The 17,555-nt window shown below is 39.7% G+C and overlaps 2 protein-coding genes across 2 annotated transcripts in view; one reads left to right on the forward strand and one right to left on the reverse strand.

Moving 5' to 3' along the window:
• mcph1 (microcephalin 1) overlaps positions 1 to 17,555 on the reverse strand; it is a 265,997-nt gene that overhangs the window by 97,354 nt on the left and 151,088 nt on the right. The gene's annotated exons all lie outside the window — the stretch shown is intronic.
• LOC109931991 (angiopoietin-2) overlaps positions 1 to 17,555 on the forward strand; it is a 70,297-nt gene that overhangs the window by 13,200 nt on the left and 39,542 nt on the right. The window contains exons 2-3 of the mRNA XM_048596593.1: positions 3,956 to 4,111; positions 12,269 to 12,390. Of these exons, the coding sequence (XP_048452550.1) occupies positions 3,956 to 4,111; positions 12,269 to 12,390 (278 nt within the window). The remainder of the gene's footprint in view (positions 1 to 3,955; positions 4,112 to 12,268; positions 12,391 to 17,555) is intronic.

Raw genomic sequence — 17,555 nt, forward strand, 5'->3', positions numbered from 1 at the left:
GAGACCAAAACTGCACACAGTACTCCAGGTGTGGCCTCACCAGGACTCTATACAGCTGCAGCATAGCCTCCCTGTTTTTAAACTCCATCCCTCTAGCAATGGCAGACAAAATTCCATTTGCCTTTTTAATTACCTGCTGCACCTGCAATCCTACTTTTAGCGATTCATGCACAAGGACACCCAAGTCCCTCTGCACAGCAGCGTGCTGCAATTTTTCACCATTTAAAACATAGTCCATTTTGCTGTTATTCCTAATCAATGGGTGATGATTAGTTTATCACACACAATGAAGGAGAATGCAGAATTCTGTCCTCATAATTAACTGGGAAATAGAAAGGCACATGGCAGACTGCAAGAATTTGTTACAAGAATCCTTACCTTTTACTTTTCAGTGACAAAACCACAAAGAATATTCAATTCTATTAAGGTTGAATACACCACCCATGTTGCAGTAAGGGTAATGCCATTTACCTGCTAACAGAAAACTTGGTCATTAACACCATGGTAATTAATTTTGAACAGCAGTAAGGAGAGCTGTTAAGTAAAACATTTTTTGAGAAGATTGTCTATGTTAGATTAGCTGTGCGGGGAGGTTAAAGTGGCATTGCATTTACCTTCTTAGATTAGTTACTGTAGATTTAAGTGTTACTATTAAATGTTATGTATCCAAACTATAAAATATCTTCCATGTCAAATTAACTTATAATAATAGAATTAGTTGCTTCTTTTTAAGGATGTTGATTATCTTAAAAATAAATCCTAGATATTGACATTATGTTGGCAGATATACAGAGAGAGATCAAGTTTGTAAAATGCAAATGGTCCATAGAAAGTCTCTCAATATCTATCTACCTGTGCAAAGCTGCTAGTTTATGTAGCGTCTCACTCAATTGAGTATTAATGCCAAACTTTCTTATGGGAAATTTTAAAAAATAGCAGAAATTTCATTAAATCGTGAAGTTATGCTTGAGACAAATGGACCATTTGCAAAGGACTGGAGTTTTCTTCCTGCCTCTCACTCAAGAACATTGAAGTTTCACAGAATTTTGTGTTAGAAGGAAATCATTTGCCCTTAAAGTCTGCATTAGTACTTTTCTTCTAATTAACTTTCTTCCCACTCTTCAACTTAGTCAAGTAAAAAAGATATATGTATAATGCACCTGATAAGCTTTAACTTCAAACAACTTTAATTATTGATATCACATTTAACAAAAGTTCGAAATGGAACTTTGTTAATTGGCTCATCAGGAAATGAAATTTCTCAGTTTTCTACTCAGCACATGTTGCAACTCCAGCTGAGGGCCACTGTCAACGTTGGCCTAAACCAACTCCAAATGGCTATAAAAATTCTGATTCCACCTTGCTGTCCTAATTAAATATATTCTTGAGTTGGCAAGAAGAAAAGCAAACATTGAAAAGGAGATGAATGATTTGAATGGGATCCAGAGTATTTTATTAAGCTAAACCTGGGTTACAAGCTCTAAGCTATGGGACCAGAAACAAGGGCTGATTCTCATGTTCTTTTGGCCAAGTCAGAGTTGTGCTGGAGTTTTATGGCGGGGTTTCCATCACCAGCCCTAGCAGGATTTCCCACCATATCTTACCAAACTCACCTCATTAAAGACCTCCCTCACTCCTGTGGCAGCCCTCACATCTGACCCCTGTCCTATCCTACCATGTCAGAGATAGTAAGAACTGCTGATGCTGGAGTCAGAGATAACTCAGTGTGGAGCTGGAGGAACACAGCAGGCCAGGCAGCATCAGAGGAGTAGGAAAGTTGATACTTTGGGTTGGGACCCTCCTTCAGAAATGGGATCCTGAATTCTGAAGATGGGTCCCAAACCGAAACAACTTTCCTACTCCTCTGATGCTGCCTGGCCTACTGTGTTCCTCCAACTCCACATTGTGTTATTTCTATCTCATGTGCTGTTTGTGAAACAAGTTGGCACTCAGTGGATATCCTGGAATTCATTGGTGTCCTTTGTGGCTGTGCCATCTTTAAAAAGCCATGGTGCACTCAGACAAGCAATGTCAGTCCACAGCCATCCTGCAACGATCCTGACATTTGCCCTAAACATATCAGATAAAGGAAAATTGGTTCCCTGATGTTTGGGTAGAGACCTGGAGGGGCCGTTAGATGGATAGTGCAAAGGCAGGACGTCCTCTTCCACCAGGACCAGCAGTGAAGGCCATGACACCATACCATGCCAAACTGGTCTGAATTTGCCACCCAGTCTCAATCATCCTGAAGGACTATTGGAAAAGGAGTCAATAATTTTCTCCACTCCACCAGCATAAGTCTCACTAACTTCTCTCCGATACTTTACACTCACTCTGTTTCTGCTAATATACCCATCTCCCACCAAGGCTTATGTTCTACCACTGTCACTACTGCATCTTACCTAACTTGCTATCACCAACCCCAAGCCCTGGCACCATCAACCCTACACGCTCTCTCCACTGCCTACTCACTCACATGGGACACCTTCCCACCTGCTCCAAAAGTAGTAGCTAAGTTACCCATTTTCATCTCCTTTAATACTTGCCTCGCATTCCAGGAGGAAAACAGCCCCAAAAATTTGACATTCAAGTTGGGTGGTGGGCTTCAGCTCCTCACCACTTACATGGGGAGCAGTCCTGACTCTGACCACCCCGAGTGGCTGACTGACCATTTCCAAGCCCTGGACTGGTATCAGAGGCAGTGCTTGACTTACTGCCTAGGATCTCCTGAACAAAGGTTATGCTCCTTGACTTGACTGAGGCCTGCTGACAATCATGACAAGCTTCCTGCTTTTGTTTCTGCACTAAACACCAAGGCAAGTTAGAATTAATATCAGCCTTGTATCCCTGGTTGAGAGGGCAAAGACCAAAAAGCTGCAGCAAAACAGTGCAGAGATGCTGTGTGCTACAAAAGCGAGCAAAGTACCCAGAGATGCAGCCTGATTCAGTCCATGTGTTGGGTATGTGCTCCAAATGCATAGCAACCTAACTGCAAATTGCAATGATAGTTGCCAATAAAGTTTGGGGAGCAGCATTGAAATGCAGAAATAGTTTAAGGTGTACCACAAGGGTTCTTAGGAGATGGAACATATTGGATGCCAATACCTATGGATGTGGGTACATTACTGGTGCCCATGGTGAAGTCCTGACAAGTTGGTGATCAATATCCAACGTGACTGAGCCTTCAGAGCAAACAGTGAGCTGAATTAGCTGGGTACCTGCTCTGGTTTCTATAATGTGTTTTCAATGTCAAGCTTGTTTGGTACATTTGCTAGATTAGATTAGATTAGATTCATTTATTTGTCAGAAAAAGTACACAAAGTCGCCATTCACTGGCACCCACTGGGTTCCAAAAACCAGAATTAAATGCGAAGAGCAATTCATTGATTTTTTTTCATGGAGACAATCATTTAGAGGAGGAATAGGATCCACATTTTCAAAATAATGAGAATTCTTGCAGATGATAAGAACAGAACAAATGAACATAGGCTTACAACGACTAAGCCTCAAATAATACAAATAGATTAGGAGAAATTTCTTCTTTCAAACACAGTGAAATAGTACAGCATTCTACATTCACTTAAAGTGCTGGATTAGGCATCAAGTTGGAATTTGAGGATAGATGTTAATGTTGATCTCTCTCTGCAACTTCTCGACAGCTATATCATCATATCTTGCACCATGTTCTGTTATCCTGATGCACTTGTATGGTACGACTTGCCTGTAAAGCACATACCTTGGTACATGGGACAGTAATAAATCAAATCAAAAGATATACACAGGGGTTTTATGGCTCCTATTCCTGTGGATAACATCAGTGGTAGTTGATCAAATGTGAAGATAGATGCAAATCCTGGAGTTCTGGTTGGAAATCATTTTGGAGTCAGGAAGTATTTTTCAACCTAAATTTCAGAGTTCAGGGAATATACTAACGTCTGTATTTCCCCTATTACAGCTTGAAAGCTACATTCAAGACAGTATGAAGAGTGAAATGGTGCAGATCCAGCAGAATGCAGTACAAAACCATACAGCAACCATGTTAGAAATTGGAACAAATCTACTTACTCGGACAGCTGAACAAACCCGTAAATTAACAGATGTGGAAGCACAGGTAAGGATTATTGGTCTTTAGAAATAACCTAGATTTACAGAAGTACCACTGTTTCTTGTATTTGCACACCAAGATTTAGCTAAAAATGATTCCTCAGTAATGAAATCAGGTAGCTTCCTTCTTTAACAATGCTCATTTTGTTCACCTGTGGGAAGGTTTGTTAGACTTTCTTAGAAAGATGTTTTCTTCCTCCATGTGAACAGCTGACTCCCACTCAATACCTTTCACTCAAAACCTTACTAAGATCTGAACCAATTTAATAATGAGATATGAAATATTAAAATCACGTTTATTTTTCAGAACGACAGGGCATGATTGGAAACTGTTTTTCTTCTTCAATTGTGACATAACATTTTCCACAACATTCCACACAGAATTTATTCAAATCGAGTCAAGGTGGCAATGACAGAAAATCAAATAGACATGATCTTCTCATGTAACGGGCAGAGTAGGGTGTTATATTAAATTCAAACCCTTTTACAACACCAAAAGAAACTTGGATGTTCATTTTCAGCTATTGCAATCGAAAGCAGGAAGACGACAACTTGGTAAACCTGATTTTAAGCACAGGTAAACTGAAACTGGATACAGCAAAGGAGCTTCTCTTTGTACACTTTTCACTGAATGGATATTTAACACTAATAAAATACATATTTCAGTTGAGACAAAAATAGCCCAGCCCAACAGCGAACTAAATTCAGAACATGCAGCTTGCACCGTCTCCTCACACCCTCACTGAGAAAAGCTGGTAATCTGATAATTTTAAAGGTTTCTTGAAAAATACAAAATCGTCAATAAAAATGATATGCAGATTCTTCAGACTTCACAAGGCAAATAGATCCCACCAAAATTGATGTTTCAGAAGAATTTCTTTTGGATATCCTTTCGTAAAGTAATTCATTTTCCATTAACAATTGAGTCCAGAGTTCAAATGGTGAAGTAAAAGCAATGAATGTGTAAGTAAAGGAGTTCAAAAGAAGTTCACACTGTGTTAATCAACAGAGGATACAATATGATCTTAATTTCAACACTAACTGTTACTTACTGTTCCTCTCATCTGGAAAACCAAAATTCAACGTTTGGTTAAAGGCTTAATTGACAACACATGGAGATTACCCAGAATACCATTCTCTAAGGGAAATAACATTTTTGCAGATGCACCTGATTAACTGTAAGTGTAAAATTAAGTGGACATGAATTTGATAGGGTGTTCAATTAAATATTGCTAATGTGTGATAAATACCACAGTACTCTAATCATTTGCTGACCTAAGTATTAAAATCTGAACAAAAGAGGAAAATAGATACGTGTACCCGAGCTTATGCTAATACTTGGATGTAATGAGTAAACAGTATAACAATCATGAAAGCATTGATATTAAATACACCACCTTCACTTCTGAGTAAAACTAGTTGACATGAAACTCATCTGTGAGAACTCAGACACAAAGCATCTATAAAGACATCACATAATTGTTTTGAGCTAATAAGGGGGATTCATATCAAGTAATGCAGCAAGTTAAATCAGGTAGTAATTTCATATATGAAAAAGAAACAATAGCAATCATTGTTCTGTGTGAACAGCTTTATCTTTCCAATACTGTACTACAATCTGTAAAGACAAGAGGAACTCTTGGAGAATGGATATTCACCCTGGATCAGAGATTTTGGACAGTTAAATCAATGTAGGACTAGCTTTCCCGAACTCCTTTAAAGAATGTGAAATAAATCATAAGACCATTTGAAACAGGAGCAGGACCAGGCCATTCAGCTCCAGGAGTCTGTATTTTCTCTTTAAATTGTGTGGCCTTGTTCGAGATTCTGAGGGGAAACATTCCTGTCAAGCTCCATCAGAATCTCATTTGTTCAAACTACATTGTCACACCCCTTCAGTCATATCTTCTTTAAAGATAAAAATGTATGCAAGATCATAGTTGATCAGATGGTGGCCTTAACTTTTCTACCTATTCCTCAAAACCTACAGCTCTCTTGCAAATCAAAAATCTGTCTAAATAAACCTTGAGTATATTCGATGGCTTAGCCTTCACTGCTTTATGTGGAAGGAATTCTAAAGACTATCAACCTTCTGAAGAGAAGCAATTTCTTGTCTGTCTTAAATGGGAGACCGCTTATCTTTAAACTGTGCCCCCTCGATATAGGTTCTGAGGGGAAACATCCTCATTAAGTCCCTTCAGAATCTTAGTTGTTCAAACTGCACAGTGTCACACACCTTCAGTCATATCTTCTTTCAAGATAAAAATGTATTTACTTTCTCTTTTTAACCCATCTTCGCAGTTGTCTGTTTCAGCTTTTTGCCCAATTACTCTTCCCATAGTTCTTTGCTATTCTCATCCTTTGATTTTGCTTTGTCCACACAGTTCCCGCTCATTCTCATAGTCACAGGGTCATACAGCACACAAACAGACCCTTGGACCCAACCAGTCCATGCTGAACATAATCCCAAATTAAACTAGTCCCACCTACCTGCTTCTGGCCCATATCCCTCCAAACCTTTTCTATTCATGTACTTATCCAAATATCTTTTAAGCATTGTAATTGTATCCACATCCACTACTTCCTCAGGAAGTTCATTCCACAAGCAAACCACCCTCTGTGTAAAAAGGAGTGCCCCTCACATCTTTTATAAATCTCTCTCCTCTCACCTTAAAAATGTGCCCCCAGTCTTGAAATCCCCCATTCTAGGGAAAAGACAACTATCATTAACTCTATCTATACCCCTCATTAGGGTCTCCTCTCAACTTTCTAAACTCCAATGAAAAAAGTTCCAGCTGATCTAGCCCTTCTTTATAATGCAAACCTCCCATACCTGGAAACATCCTGGTAAATCTCTTCTTAACCCTGTCCAGCTTAATAATATCCTTCCCATACCTGGGCGACCATGCTGAACTTTTTTTTAAACCCAAGGCATAAAATCCAGCAAACTGTTTTGGTTGAAGGTAGATTCTGAGGTTGTTGTATTATGTTATTGATTATATCACTTAGTTGATCATATTACTGAAAACATTTCCCTTCCTAAAGTAATTGCTTCTATCTCTAAATTTATGAAATGCCGTTAGGATTTTACCCAGCATTTGTATTGATTAAACATTGTAGCTGAAGACATTTGCATCTATTTTGTTCCATATGTAAACTAATGGACTAAATATCGACTGCAAGCCTTAAAAAGAACATACTTCTTGGGTCTTGCTTTTCCAGACCAAAAGGTACTTAGGTGCCAAGAACAGTAACACCAGCTTGCAGACAGAACAGTGGACTAACATTTGTGCCAGAGCACACTCCAATGAAATAAATGAATTAAAGGAAGGAATTTTTGTTTTGCTCTTAGGAAGATCAAATTGCTCTTATTTTAACACCCTATTATAGTGAGTAAAGCAAAACCACACAGCAAAAACATCAGGTCAGCTAAGCAAATTTAGTGAGCGATTAGCTGCCATTGACCAGGAAGGTCTCGGGTTCATTCTGAGCCGAGGGCTGGTGGTATCGGCCTGCCCAATTTTGTAAAATGGTCAGTTGAGTAAAGGAAGGAAAACTACACTTTAGGTTATCATCCAATGGCCCAGTGCTTGTAAAGCCTGTTGGAAAATAACCGGTGAAGACAGAACCAGGTTTGCAGCAGTATAATCTGTCAAAGCATGAAAAATGGCTCCTGAGGAACCAGAGGAACACTGGTATGATCTCCAAGGATGTTTGAATCCTAACAAGGGTCACTTCTTTTACTTTGGTGCATGATATCATACCTCAGACCAAATGTCCCAGAATCCTCCATTACAATCCTTGGGAATGCTGTATGCCACTAACAGGACAGACTCAGCAGAGGTAGTAAGACAATGGTGTACAGTCAGGAGATGGCTGCTTCAGAAAACCTGAGTTTTTAAGACTGAATCCTGGAGGTTTAAACGATCAGACCAAACATGAACACAGAACACTCTGATTACGAAACACCGGTCACCCACAGTGATCCTCCACGTTGAGCACCATTCGACAGGAACACTGAACTGAATTGAATTGAATTAGCTTTATTGTCACATGTACTGAAATGAGTACAGGAAAAAGTTCACAAGTTGCCAATTACGGCACCAACTTAGGTACAAGGTACCTAGGTACAGATTCTTTGGTACAAGTTCTTAGGAAGAAAAATCAGAAAAATAAAGAAATAAAAAGTTCAGCATTACAGACTGTAGGAATAAATTAGTAAATAGAGAAATAAAAAGTTCAGAACAGCAGTCCTTCCAAACAAATCCATGCTGGCACCTAGTCACCAGGCCTCACTGGGCCTTGATTCCAGACCATGCCGGGCTTCCCCTTGAGGCTTTCACGGCCAGGAGACTGCTCTGGAATCAACTCAAGGCTGGAAGTGCATGCTGAGGCCATGCCAGGCTGAAAGACTACCATGGGCCCTGAAAGACCATCACGCCAGGCCAAGAGGATGCCATGCCTAACCAGGAGACCGCCACGCCACGGCATCCGCTCTGGAATCACCTCAAGGCCAGAAATCCATGTGATGTCATGCTGGGCTGAGACACCGCAATGTGCCACCAAGAGACCATCACACCAGGCCAAGAGGACGACCTGCCAGGTTGGGAGACCACCACGCCAGGCCAAGGGACTGCCAAGCCAGGTGCCAGGAGACCACTATGCTAGTCTGAGGGACTGCCATGCCAGACTGAGTGGACACCTTTCCCCAAGTCCACGCTGAGGCCATCACCGAGAAGAAAGAGGAGAGAAAAAAATATAAAAGAGAAAAATAAAAGAAAAGGAGAAGAAGTAATGGATGGAGCGGATGACCTCGGGTTTGAAGTGTCATTCTGTGCCACCATCTTGGATCAAGACTGGGATGGATAATGGTAAGGATACAGAATGTGTTCTCTTGGTTAAGGACCAATGTCCATCACCAAGAGTGGTTAAGTATTAGCAACTAAGCTGGCTGAATCCAGAAGGGCACTGAAATAACTGCACAGAGGCTGGTATCCCATCACCAAGTCATCCTTTATTTACTTGTGCACAGTACACTGGCTATGCCAGCCAGCTCAGAGTCAGTCCCCTGAACCAAATCCCCTGTTTATATTGGTTGGCCAGGCCTTCCTGATTGGCTCGGGTCAACAACCCCAATTAAGGACCACGTAGTCAACAAGGTCCACCTGGTTCCAATCACTACAGACATATCTGCCAGGCCTGTGGTGAGAAAACCGACATGAGGAGAAAATGTGCTTCATCCAATCCTCTCTAATAGACGTTTTGTAAATGTGCCTGTCTGTGACAGTACTGGCACAAATAACCATCGCCTACACTTGTGGAGATGTAGCAGCAAAGGTGTGGTAGATGAAATTTAATATAGAGAGGTAAGAAGCAGTACATTTTGGTAACAAGAACAAAGGGGGACAACACAAAATACACAACAAAAAACACAAGAGGGTGCAGGAACAAATCTCACTTTGCAATTCAATAAGATCATGGCTGACCTGATTATTCCATATTTGTGCCAAACCTTAATAAATTCTTCATAAGCAAGATGGTGAAAGGTTATCTACTCCTGTCTTAAAAATATTCAAATAGCTGGCTTTTTAAGGAAGAGAGTTCCAAAGGTTCATGATTGTCTGTGAGGGAAAAAGAAATCTTGTCTCTTTCTGAAATAAGCAACCCTTTATTTTTAAACTGTGTCTGCTGGTTCTAGATTCTCCCATAGAAACATCCTTTCCATGTGCACCCTGTAAAAATCCTTTAGGATCTCATGTATCTTAATGAATTTGCCTCTTAATCTTTTAAACTCCAGTAGATACAAGCCTCACTTTGTTCAACCTTTCCTCATTGACAATCCGCTCATTCTAGATATTAGTCTAGTCTTTGAGGGAGGCAGGGCATGTTAAGGAAGTGGTTAAAAAAAGAACATATGGAATAGTGAGCTTCATAAATAGAGGAATAGAGTGCAAAGGTATATAGTTATAGCAAAACTTTATAAAACACTAGTTCTGCCTCAGCTAGAGTATGGCGGCCAGTAATGGGTGACACTCTTCAGGAAGGATGTGAAGATTTTAAAGAAGGTGCAGAAAGATTAATGAGAATGGTCCAAGGGGTAAGGGACATCACTTATGTAAATGAATTGGAGAAGCTGTTTCTTTTTCCTCTCGAGAAGCGAAGAATGAGAGATATGATAGTGTGTTTAAAGTCACAAAGAGTCAACACAACAAATAGCCCAGTGACAAAAAGCCCAAGAACCAGTCGATACTGTTAGAACGTTAGCAATAAAAGAACTAAAGGCAACATGAGGAAAACATTTTTAGACAGTGTCTGGTTCTGATATGGAACGTACTGCCTGAGGGTGTGAATCAGCAAACTGTATCACAGCTTTGGAAAGAGAATTTGTTATGAACATGTGGTTATTAAGATTGTTATGTTTTATAGTGGCTGTCTAATTGAAAGTAAAATGAAGTTCTAAAAGGGATCTTGTGATCTGCTCCCAATTCTACCCGAAAGGAAGCCTTGGTGGCTTGGTTGCTGTGAGGACAATGGGACTCAGATCGATTTGCTGTAGTTAAGGTGGGAATATGTTCACATCTGCAAACAATGACAAGAGCACATGTGCAGAAAGTGGATAGATTTTAATCTCCAAGAAGTGGGCACAAAGAAAAAGGGAGAAGATGACAGCTGTTGTGGTCAGCACAGAGAGAAAGCTCTGTGTTCTCTGCAAGCTACTGGAGTGGAATGTGGCAGGACTGACAATTTCTCAAAGAAACACATCTGAAAGATGAAAGTGTTATCCTGCCGTGACCAGGAAGAAGATTTACCAGATTTTCTGACTGTTGTTAGTTGTTTAGAAACATCTCTGGAAACTGAAGCAGCACCTTTTGGCAGTCAAGCAATGTTATCATAGCTCTGTGAAACACGAAACAGAGAGAGAAGAAAACCAGATGGAAGCTGGAAGTGATGTTAGATTGGTTCTTGTGGAAAGTATTATTCAGCTGAAAATAACTTGAGGACTGCTTCCTGAAAAATGAAGTGTTTCCCTAAAGCACAATGTAATTATAGCCCTGGCCAGAGATTTTCAGTTGTATTAAAAGATCAATGGAAATTTCATTCATATAACTTGAGTATAAATGACACAAAAAAAAACTTTAGTCACATTTGCTTTTAGTTTGCTTGTCACAGTAAAAGTCTTAAAACTTGAAATCTTGTTGGGTGATCTTTTTGGTTTTCTAGTCACTGGAAATTCGATTTTATTTAAGTCTCTTCAGAGATCATAAAATGAACAAACACCCATATATACAAAAACACTGGGTTTTGGGAAATGGGATGAGGGACCTGGCTAGCTCAGTCGGTAGAGCATGAGACTTTTAATCTCAGGGTCATGACTTCAAGCCCCACAGTGGGTGACTTGCTCCTTGGGACAGGACAGTGGCTCAGTGTTTAGCACTGTTGCCACACAGCACTAGGCACCCAGGTTCATTTCCAGCCTTGGATGACTGTCTGTGTGAAGTTTGCGCATGCTCCCCATATCTGTGTGGGTTTCCTCCCACAGTCCAAAGATGTGCGGGTTAGGTAGATTGGCCATGTTAAATTGCCCATAGTGTCCAGGGATGTGCAGGCTAGGTAGATTAGCCATGGGAAATACAGGGATAGGGTAGGAAGGTGGGTCTAGGTGGGCTGCTCTTTGGAGTGTCAGTGTGGGCTCAATTGGCCTGCTTCCGCACTGTAGTGATTCTATGATGTGGAGCATCTTGGTACAATAGGCTGAATGGCCTGCTTCTACACTGTTATTATTTATCAACCTTCATTGTTACTGGGGCAAAATCTTAGGGCTTCCTCTCTAACAGAACAAACCACAGCATTTTAAGAAAGCAATTCATCTCCACCATTCTCAGGGACTACTTGGGATGGACAATAATACTAACTTTATAAGCAATGTTGAGATCCCAATGAATATAAAACGTCTGCCATTTTCAGATACCAAAACATTTTTATTGTATTTTTTTTTTGCTGAAACAAATGATCAAAACAGCTTTTAAAATTAAAAAAAATTCTGAATATGCCAAGAGAAACACTCAACAAACAGAAACAATTAACATGCTTAATAAAAATAGCATTTGAGCATTTTAAGTATCATTTTTCTCTCTTGGATAAATATTTTGTCTAATTTTTCCAGGTTTTGAATCAAACATCTAGACTTGAGCTTCAGCTTTTGGAAAATTCTCTCTCTACTAATAAATTGGAAAAACAAATAATGATCCAAACTAATGAAATTACTAAACTACATGAAAAAAATGGGTAAGTGTTCTTCATTTAACAGTACCTCTAACAATCACTGTATTAAAATTCAACATTCCTTCTTTGTGTATTAGCTGCTAGGGTTTCCAAGAAATTGTCTGTTTTGGCATTGCCTGATACTAAATTCAAGAGTAGTTAGTCACTTAATGGTTATGTTACTAGACTAGTATTCAGAGCCCCAGCCTTCTGTTTTGGGTCACGGGTTCAAATCACCCTATGGCTGCTGCAAGATTTCAAATTCAATTAAAACCTACAGCAGACTCTTGTAAAAATCCATTTGGTTCACTGATGTCTTTTATGGAAGAAAATATGTCATACTTATCTCATCTGGCTACATGAGACTCCAGATCCATAGCAATGGAGTTGATTTTTAACATGCCTCAGAAATGGCCTACCAAGCCAGTCAATTCAAGAAACAAGTAACAAATGCGGACCTTGCCAGCGAAGCCCACATTCCATTAAAGAATATCTAAAAATGATGCCCCTGCATTTTATAACCTATATGTTATGCATACAGATACTTCCCACCATCTTTTGCTATTATGTATACCTTTGCTCACATTTACAATGGAGCCAGCAGATGAAAGGATAACATTGAATACATTTTTCTACTATTAAGAGCATTATATAACTATTTGTAGTGGGTAAGTGTGATTACAAGGTAAATTTATGTTGTCACAATAATGTAAAATTCTGTTATAATACATAAGAGGCTGAATCTTACCAGTGTATGAGCAACATGCAATATGTTAAGATGTGCGGCAGAATCGAGTAAGGTGTTCAGTGAGGCTGATTTTGATGTTGAGATCACCTCACCGCATCTTGTTTGCTTTTCTCAAGTGGTGTGGTATGATTCTTGCCAGGCAATGGTGAGTTCCTCATTGATGCTCTTTACTGCTTGTTAAATGCCTTACTAATGTTCTTACCAAACTCATCATACAAACTAGCCATTGGCAAAACAAAAAGAGAGGAAACTAGAGTGGGTTCTTGGTGGGTTTAACTTGCTGCTTGCTCCACTTAAAGAACGCTTCTGCACTTCAATGCTGTACCTCAGGTTGTAATGGCACCCATCATTATAATGCTGCAGCAATTACACTGTATTCTCAGGGACATGCACCAGACTATGACTCTGGGCTCACTCACTCTGGGCCTACCATGATGTTCCCCGCATTCCTGTCTTGCCTTTTTGCTCATTGCTCCCTCAGACAGAGATGCTAGGCTCATATTACTGCTGTATTGTCGTGCCATTTAGTGCAGGCACATTTCCAGAGATCTTGCCACAGTTATCAGCAGACCCTGGTCCAGTCAAGGGGAATAACCTTTGATCAGGCTTCCCAGCACTGCAAGTAGATGGCAGATTCTGATACCAGTCCAGGCACTGCTGGGGTGGTCACAGTCTAGGTCCTCTCATCATCAGGGGTGAGGAGTAAATGACAGAATGAACACGACACATCTTGACACTTCCTGCCCTACTGTGGGCTGTTTTTGCTCCTGGAATGCAAGAGGGTGCAGCTCTTATGGGAAATGAGTGACCTGTGACACAATAATTGGTCGAATTGGATTTTGTTGTGATCATCTTAGATACTTTAACAATTTTACTATAACAGATGAAATTCAAGCTACCTCTTAAACAATACCTAGTTGGTAAACTAAACTACAGAAAGATAACTCTTATAACTATCTTTACATAACTAATAACCCAAACCACATACGTAGTCATATTTATATATTAAAGCTTTACAATCCAGTCTCCACAGGATTACATTCAAATGGGTTCATATCTTCCTACTTCATTAATTGATGATATTCTGTGTCTATCGAAAGCTATTTCCTTCAGTATTCTGAGAATTTCTGAACTTACTATCAATAGTAAGGTTCATTGTGTCCTCATGGCCTCATAGAGGGTCATGGAATGCATCTCTTTGACAAGAGACCATCTTCCCTTCCACGTCCTGTGTTGTGGCTTGCAGAGGATTTGCAGCCTTTGCCGCTCTGCTGACTATGCCAGCAGCAGCCTTTCATATTCAAATTCTCTCTCTCTCTCTGTCCAAAAACTCAGACTGAAAATCTAATCACAGTCAACCCTGCCGCTTGTCTTTTGCTTTCAGATTCTAAAGCACACATACATTTCAAAATCCATTGAACTGTGTTTCCCTGTCACATGGTAACTCGACTGCACAGTCTTGCTGTTGGGCAGAACTCATAGCAGATCACGTGACATGGCCAGTGTGGTGGTTCAGTGGTTAGCACTGCTGCATCACAGCACCAGGGACCTAGCTTGATTCCAGCATTGGGTGGCTGTCTGCATGGAGCGTGCACATTCTCCCTGTGTTTGTGTGGCTTTCCTCCCACAGTCCAAAGATATGCAAGTTAGGTGGATTGGCCATGCTAAATTGCCCCGTAATGTTCAGGGTTGTGCACGTACCATAGATTAGCCACAGTAAATATGGAGTTACAGGGAGTTGGGTGGGGAGCTGGGTCTGGCTGGGATGTTCTGAAGAAGTGGACCAGAAACATTAACTCTGCATTCTCTACACAGGTGCTGCCAGACCTGCTGAGTTTTTCCAGCAATTTCTGGCTTGTTCCTGATTTTAAGCAACATCGGTTCTTTTGATTTTTTTTCACAAGAGTGGGACGCTGTTCAGAGGATTGTGCAGACGCGATGGGCCAAATGGCCTCTGAGCATTTTAGGGATTCTGTGATTCTATGACTACCTTCATTCCTCCATTTTCTCTTGTTTAAAGAGACAGCTCCAAAACATAATCGATAAAACTTAACATTCATAACAATTTGTCCTGCTTTTCATGGACATGCTGTAACTTGGCCATTTTGAACATTGTCCAACAGATGCCAGTATTGTGTCTGTAATGAACTATTTGCTGAAGGGCACAGTTATTTTTGGTGCACATGCATGTACATATATGTACAACAATCATCATGCCCACTAACCTTGGTATATCCAGTCACGTCAGCCATTTCTTCATCTCATATGGAGTGAATATGAAGACTCGGGAGAGCTTAGCAGAAGGTTGAGATAGATCAACGACTCAGTTGCAAAGGCTTCAGCCTACTCTTCTGTATGGATGTACTGGGCTCCTCCATCTTTATTGTTGGGGATGACTTTAGAGGCTTCTCCTCAATTTGTTTGATTGTCCACACTACCATTTCATAAGAGGACATGACAGGATGATAGAGCTTTGATCTGATCCATTGGAATTACTTAGGTCTGTGTAAAGGAAATCTGTTCAAAGAACGTGAAGCAGTAAGAAGATTTTAGTTGGCTATTGAAACTGTATTGCTTTTCCTTGGTTGTTTTATTGTCAGTTATGCATTGTTGAATCAGTTTGTCATTAGATGAGATTGGGTTTGTATAAACTTTCTGGGCTGCATTTGAACCAAACTCTAAATGGTTTAAAGTTCCACTGGACTCAATACCATAACCTTTTAGTCCTCGATGTCGTTAGAGTTATCTCCTCTTAATTTCAAACTATCTTCTTAAAACTCTATTAAATCAAACATTATCTGCTCAAAATTCTCCCGCAAAATATTAAGTTTTTGGAAACACTGGATGCTAATTATTGCAAATGTTTTATAATTCAGTTATTCCCTGCTTGGGCAACCAATTATTGAATAGTGCAAAACTCTAAGAAAGGGTTGGTTTTTGTATCAATCTTTTGTCTGTCAGAGATGGCTAGTTGATTTACTTCCTAAAATGTGTTACAAGCTTAAACTTGAGTCCAAGGGTCAGTTAGATTTAACAGCTTGGAAACATAGAAATGAGGCAACAGCAGCGTGTCATGTGTCCAGTATTATCGCTTTGAAAAAAACAACTTGACTTAAGCTCACTTGCAATATTTTGCATTCCATTTCTTGTACTGCAATCAACTGGGCAATGGATTCAATAAACAATTTGTAGAATGTAACAGGAATAAAATAAGCTAATTCTCCATAGAATAGAATGCTTTTCTCCAGAATTTGCTTTGGAGTCTCTCAGTACGACTGTAAACTTCAAGTTAAGCATCAATTCAATTATAGTGCAATGCTGAAGTACAGCAAGGATTGACAGTAACTATAAAAAATGTTTTCTGTTTCAATAATCAAGCCAGAATTAAATTGTTCAGATAATGAAACATCCTCAAATGTTTTGCCATTGTTTTCCAAAGGTTTTTCAGGTACCTAGCAATGTAGCTTTTAACATCATGCTTCCTCAATAATTCAAAGATTGCAAACTGATGTAAAAATGAACAAATGTAACTGGTATATTGGCAGAGGATTATTCAATTTGCAACACATCTTGCCCTTTGCTTACATATTTGTTGCAATTATCCTTGATGGACAAGTTACAGAACGTTGCATGATGAATTTTATTGCTTTTCACATTTTGCCAAAATGTCAAGTTAAATTTTTTTAAAACTTTCCTATTGAAAAGCATCTCTCAGTTGTAAATAAAACTTTTCCTTTATTAATTAGATTGAATTTAAATACACAACTATTTTCAGAAAAATCCATGTTAAATCTACCTCGTTAATTTTCTTTTGCCGTACGTAGGCATCACTGGAAAGGCCAGCATTTACTGCCCAATTCCAATTGCACTTGTTGTGTTCTTTAATTTGAGAGGGTAGTTAAGAGTCAACCACAATATTGAGAAGTCATTGCTGTAGAGTCACATGTAGACCAGACCAGATATTATGGCAGATTTCATTTATGAAACGACAGTAATGAACTAGATGGGTTTTCTCGACAATTGAGGTTTGTTGTCAGGGTTACCATCAGTGAAACTCACTTTACAGAACATGCTTTCATGGAACTTTTAGGATGAGTCACAGATCTGAAACATTAACTCTGTTTTTCTCTTTACACATGCTATTAAAACTGCCATATCCAGCATTTTGAGCTTTTATTTCAGATTTTCAGCATCTGCAGTGTTTTGCCTTTGAAGTTAGTAAAGGCGCGTGCTGAGCTGTGACACACTTCCCTACTGCGAGTTGATAAATTTCCCATTTACTGGGGTCACCTTAATTGCAACTGCATGCAAAAGCTGTATTCATATAACTTTGATAATAAGGTGTAGAGCTGGATGAACACAGCAGGCCAAGCAGCATCAGAGGAGCAGGAAAGCTGACGTTTCGGGCCTAGACCCTTCTTCAGAAAATTTTCTGAAGAAG

This window comes from Rhincodon typus, chromosome 5 (genome assembly GCF_021869965.1).
Source record: "Rhincodon typus isolate 14 chromosome 5, sRhiTyp1.1, whole genome shotgun sequence".
Lineage (NCBI taxonomy): Eukaryota > Metazoa > Chordata > Chondrichthyes > Orectolobiformes > Rhincodontidae > Rhincodon > Rhincodon typus.